Below are 4,431 nucleotides of genomic sequence, written 5' to 3' on the forward strand. Positions count from 1 at the left end.
TCCACAGGAGCCGCTTCCTGTGTCACACGTCAACATGTCTGTCCGGGTGGAACTGGACCTTCAGCATGATATTCGAGGTTCTGCCTTTAAGCATAAACATGATTAATGATCAACAACATTTATAAACGTAATGGGTCCACTCACAGAGTGAGTTTCCTTCTTTATGTAATGTTATGAGTAATATGACTACATTTTGTCTATCCAGCCTAGGTCAGTGGAAAAAACAATATTGACATGTATACATTAATATACCAAAATTATATACTTTCAGCAATGCAATGTGTGTGTACATACAACTAATTTGCCTGGGTGGTGCACCCCCTGGAATCCCCTAGGACCTGTGGGAGTCCCCGGACCCCACTTTGAGAACCACTGACATGGGCTGTTCTCCATGTCTATTTTTATGTTGTCCAACTAGTGTCAAGTTCCCAGCTACTCTACTTTGTCAGTGAACTGCTGTCCCCTCTGCAGCCTCGCCATGTTGTCTGACTGAAATACATGCTTTATTATATTTTGATTTAAATATTAAATAATTGTTTATTAGCTGTGACAGTTGTAAAACTACCAAGATGTCTAATGTATCTTTCTACATCTCCAACCTGTTGGAGAAAATGACATCAACAGACAAAGATTTTAGGTAAGCATAAAGCAACTTGTTAGCATGACACAGTGAGGTGACACTTTTTGACAATCATAATAGTGATTTTATAAGCTACATTTAAACGGCTACTCTGTACACTATAAAGGGGACACACTTTTGAGAATATGTCAATATCTTGTTCTTCACTGGTTTGTGTGCGTGCGTGCGTGTAAAACTACAAATTAACTGCTAATGTGGATAATCTGTATTTCATGTCTGAGATAATCTGTCTTCATTTACATTATGATTTTGTTAGTTTAGTTACTGCAAGAGTGAGGTCTAACCAACACTAACTCGGGACTCCTGGATCGCTGCACTCCACTCTTTCCTATCTAACATCAGGTTAGCTATACTGTCACACTGCAGTGTGTATATGTAGGTGGTGCGCTTCTTTCCCCTCCTGGCTTGGCTCCCATAGAGTCAATGTACTTGTCTCAAGTTCTGGGTGCCTGACATAGTGCCCTGCCAGCCTCATCCTTCTCTCAGCCAGAGACTTTGGAGCATTTATAGATATAGATATTAATTCTATTGTTTTCTATTCTATTCCATTGTCTTATCGTTTAAGATGTAACCGCAATTCATGGGTATAGCTTCACAGGAAATATTGACAGCTACTATTTTACAAATGTCAACTTTTGATGTGAAAAAAACTTTTGTTTGTATATGTGTGACAGAGACATGTCTGTTTGCATACTGTGATGTGTGTGTGTGTGTGTGTGTGTGTGTGTGTGTGTGTGTGTGTGTGTGTGTGTGTGTCTAAATTGTAAATTGTAATGCTGCACTAGTAGAGTTAACCACTTCAGCCCTATTCACCTATTCATGTCTTGTGGTTTCTTTTTTAAGTCAATTGCCACTTCATACATGCTCATTTATGCTCCGGAAAAACAATAGAAAAACAAAGAAAAGATCCAGGCACTCGGGAGAAGATAACTTATATCTATTAAACTCTTTATTAAAGCATGGCTAAGAAAAACACATATGTTTCCACCAGCAACTGGTCTTCATCAGGGCAAAGTGACAAGCGTAATTTTGCCCTGACGAAGCCCAGTGAAGACCAATTGTTTTTTTATTCTCTCATATTTTGAGTTCTTTATTTTTCTACTAAATGAAAACACATTATGTGACTTTAGCAGAATATATTATAAAGGCTCATATTTCCATATTATACTAGTCCTTACCCATTCCAAATATGATTTGACTTACTTATTCCTGTATGCTCCAGGCTAGGTGGAGCATAGGGCTGCAATCACACCCCGCCATCGGACTCTGTTTTGAGCAGTTTTCTTCAGCTGGGCACAGTGACACGATAGTCCGGTCGTCTTTGTCCACTTCCTCCCCACTTTTATTTTGTGTGTGTGTGTGTGTGTGTGTGTGTGTGTGTGTGTGTGTGTGTGTGTGTGTGTGTGTGTGTGTGTACAGCAGGTTCATGGAGACAGGGAGACATGCGTGACCCGGTGACAGAGACATTTCTTTGTGTGTGTGTGTGTGTGTACGGCAGATTCATGGCGACCAACGACCTGATGCTGGAGTTGCAGAAGGACAGTATGAAGCTTGATGAGGACAGTGAGAGGAAGGTGGTCTCCATGCTGCTCACACTGCTGGAGGACAAGAACGGGGAAGTGCAAAACCTGGCCGTCAAATGGTAGGGTACACTGCATAAAATATCTCTCTGTATATTTTAATCCATTAAGACCTGAAGAGGCCCCTTCTAAAAATTTCCTCTAAATCCTAACAGTTTTCTGGAACAACTCATGTTGCTACGGTGCTCAAGTGGTGCGACCCTATTTAACAAACTCATTGGCTATTAAGCAAATGTAGATCTTGAGAAACCTCTCAGATACAATACTAAAAAGAAATCTTCAATACATCAATTGGGTGCATGCCTTTGCTTTGTAGCCTGGCGCCTCTGGTGAGCAAGGTGAAGGAGTACCAGGTGGAAACCATGGTGGATACTCTGTGCTCCAACATGCTGTCTGATAAGGAGCAGCTCAGAGACATCTCCAGCATGGGACTGAAGACCGTCATCGCCCAGCTCCCACCCGCTTCATCTGGTTAGTGTTTCCTCCGCCTTCTTTTTCTTATTATTGTTCTTCTTCTTGCTATTATTTGTCTTTAATTTGATAGTTGTGCCTCTGGTTTCCTTCGCACTCAAGCCTCTCACACAATGTAACTACTGGCATGTGGGAAACTATAACATTTGGACATTTAACTTCTGTTTGTCATTTTACTTTACACTGCATGGCCCTAAGGGATATCCGGCCATGGACCCATTTTATGTTACCTCAAAACCTTGCTTAGTGAAGGAAACTAAGTTTGATGTATCCGATGCTTCCAACAGTAATGAGACACTGCAGGCAGCCATACTTCCTAAAAATGCTCTCTACATGAGATAATCTGTCTTCATTTTGTACATATTATGATTTTGTTAGTTAGTTACTGCATGCGAGAGTGAGGTCTAGCCAACACCAACTCTGGAAAAATGCTCTCTACATAGGAAGCTTTGTTCCAAATGTTCCTTATGTGTGTGCTTGGGTTGCCAGGTGTGACCCTGACAGTCAACGTGTGTAAGAAGATCACCTGCCAGCTGATTGGTGCGATGGGGAAACAGGAAGACGTGTCAGTACAGCTTGAGGCTCTGGACATCCTGTCAGACATGTTGGGGAGGTAACTATTACATTGAGCTTTATTTATTGTCTCTGCCAATGCCGTGTGTCTGCGAGCAGATAATCTCCAGCAACGTTGGACCGATAAAGCTTAGCATGAACAGGCCAAGGAAGAACCTCTGACGCAAATGTTTCAAATCAGCCTCATAGTGGTGCTATAACAGCCCACTTGGCCTATAACTATTGAATAGTTACCATAGACATATAAAGATAGACGCTTCTTCCGGCTCTGGGGCGTGTGTTCTCGTGAGGGGGCAAAGCTTTCCCGAGATTCCTTGCGAAGCATAGCGGAAGCATGAGCGTGCGTCAAAGAGCACATGTTCGTGTCTGATAAGTTGCGGTGTGATTGGCCAGTAGTCACTTGAGTGGCGGCGTGACGTAGCGTGCCTTCCACACTTCCGGCGCACTTCCGCCCCCAGTGTAAATTGTTCCGCCCTCCCGTCGACACACATGGCTCCAACGAACTGCAGCGGCCGATGAGCCATCTTTTTTTTATATTTATATGGGTCATACAATCAGGGGTGGGGCCATTAATGACGGTAAAGCACAACCCTCGAGTGTAATATTGCGATTACCCTGAAAAAACATCAACTCAATTTCATTATAACTAAGATATTCGCTATTCTTTTTAAATTATTGACAGACGTAGCCACTATGACCAAAAATGTTGAAATACGGCTAGATGGCTACATCAACCAATTAGATTGCTTCCTCAAAACTACCTGTTGTATAATGTGTCTTTTACCCCCAGCTGCAAGTATTATTATTTAGTTACCTCGTAAACTGACCTTTTCAGTATGATGTTCAAAGAGGTCTTTTGACTTTTATTCCAGGTTGAGTGGTTCCCTTGTCAGCTTCCATGGCTCTCTTCTGTCTAGCTTATTGGCTCAGGTAAGTAAGTGTCTGAGTGTGAATGTGTAACGTAAAAGTTGGATATACTGTAAGTAATTAAAAACTAGAAATATGTTCCCTGTGGAAAGCAAACCTTTGCCAAGGAGGCAGGCGGCAGTGTTGTGGTGCATTTCATCATGGTTTAGAGTACATTGTGTACTCTAAGTGTTGTATTTGTTAATTTTGTAATTGTAATATGAAAAATGTAGACTATAGCATACTTATCTTTCATAAAAA

General features: G+C 41.7%; 1 protein-coding gene across 2 annotated transcripts in view; it reads left to right on the top strand.

Annotated features, from left to right (window-relative positions):
- The first annotated feature begins 466 nt into the window (after positions 1–466).
- The window catches only part of LOC308322781 (cullin-associated NEDD8-dissociated protein 1-like), an 18,064-nt gene continuing 14,099 nt past the window's right edge, over positions 467–4,431 (top strand). Inside the window, exons 1-5 of one of the 2 annotated variants that reach the window (XM_080774223.1) lie at positions 467–637; positions 2,139–2,282; positions 2,537–2,691; positions 3,181–3,304; positions 4,137–4,194. In XM_080774223.1, coding sequence (XP_080630349.1) covers positions 570–637; positions 2,139–2,282; positions 2,537–2,691; positions 3,181–3,304; positions 4,137–4,194 — 549 coding nt within the window. In that variant the 5' untranslated portion in view covers positions 467–569. Of the gene's footprint in view, positions 638–2,062; positions 2,283–2,536; positions 2,692–3,180; positions 3,305–4,136; positions 4,195–4,431 lie in introns of both variants that reach the window. The other variant, XM_080774224.1, reaches the window with a different exon arrangement.

Source organism: Protomyctophum bolini, assembly GCF_963924005.1.
Source record: "Protomyctophum bolini genome assembly, chromosome: 2".
Taxonomy (NCBI): domain Eukaryota; kingdom Metazoa; phylum Chordata; class Actinopteri; order Myctophiformes; family Myctophidae; genus Protomyctophum; species Protomyctophum bolini.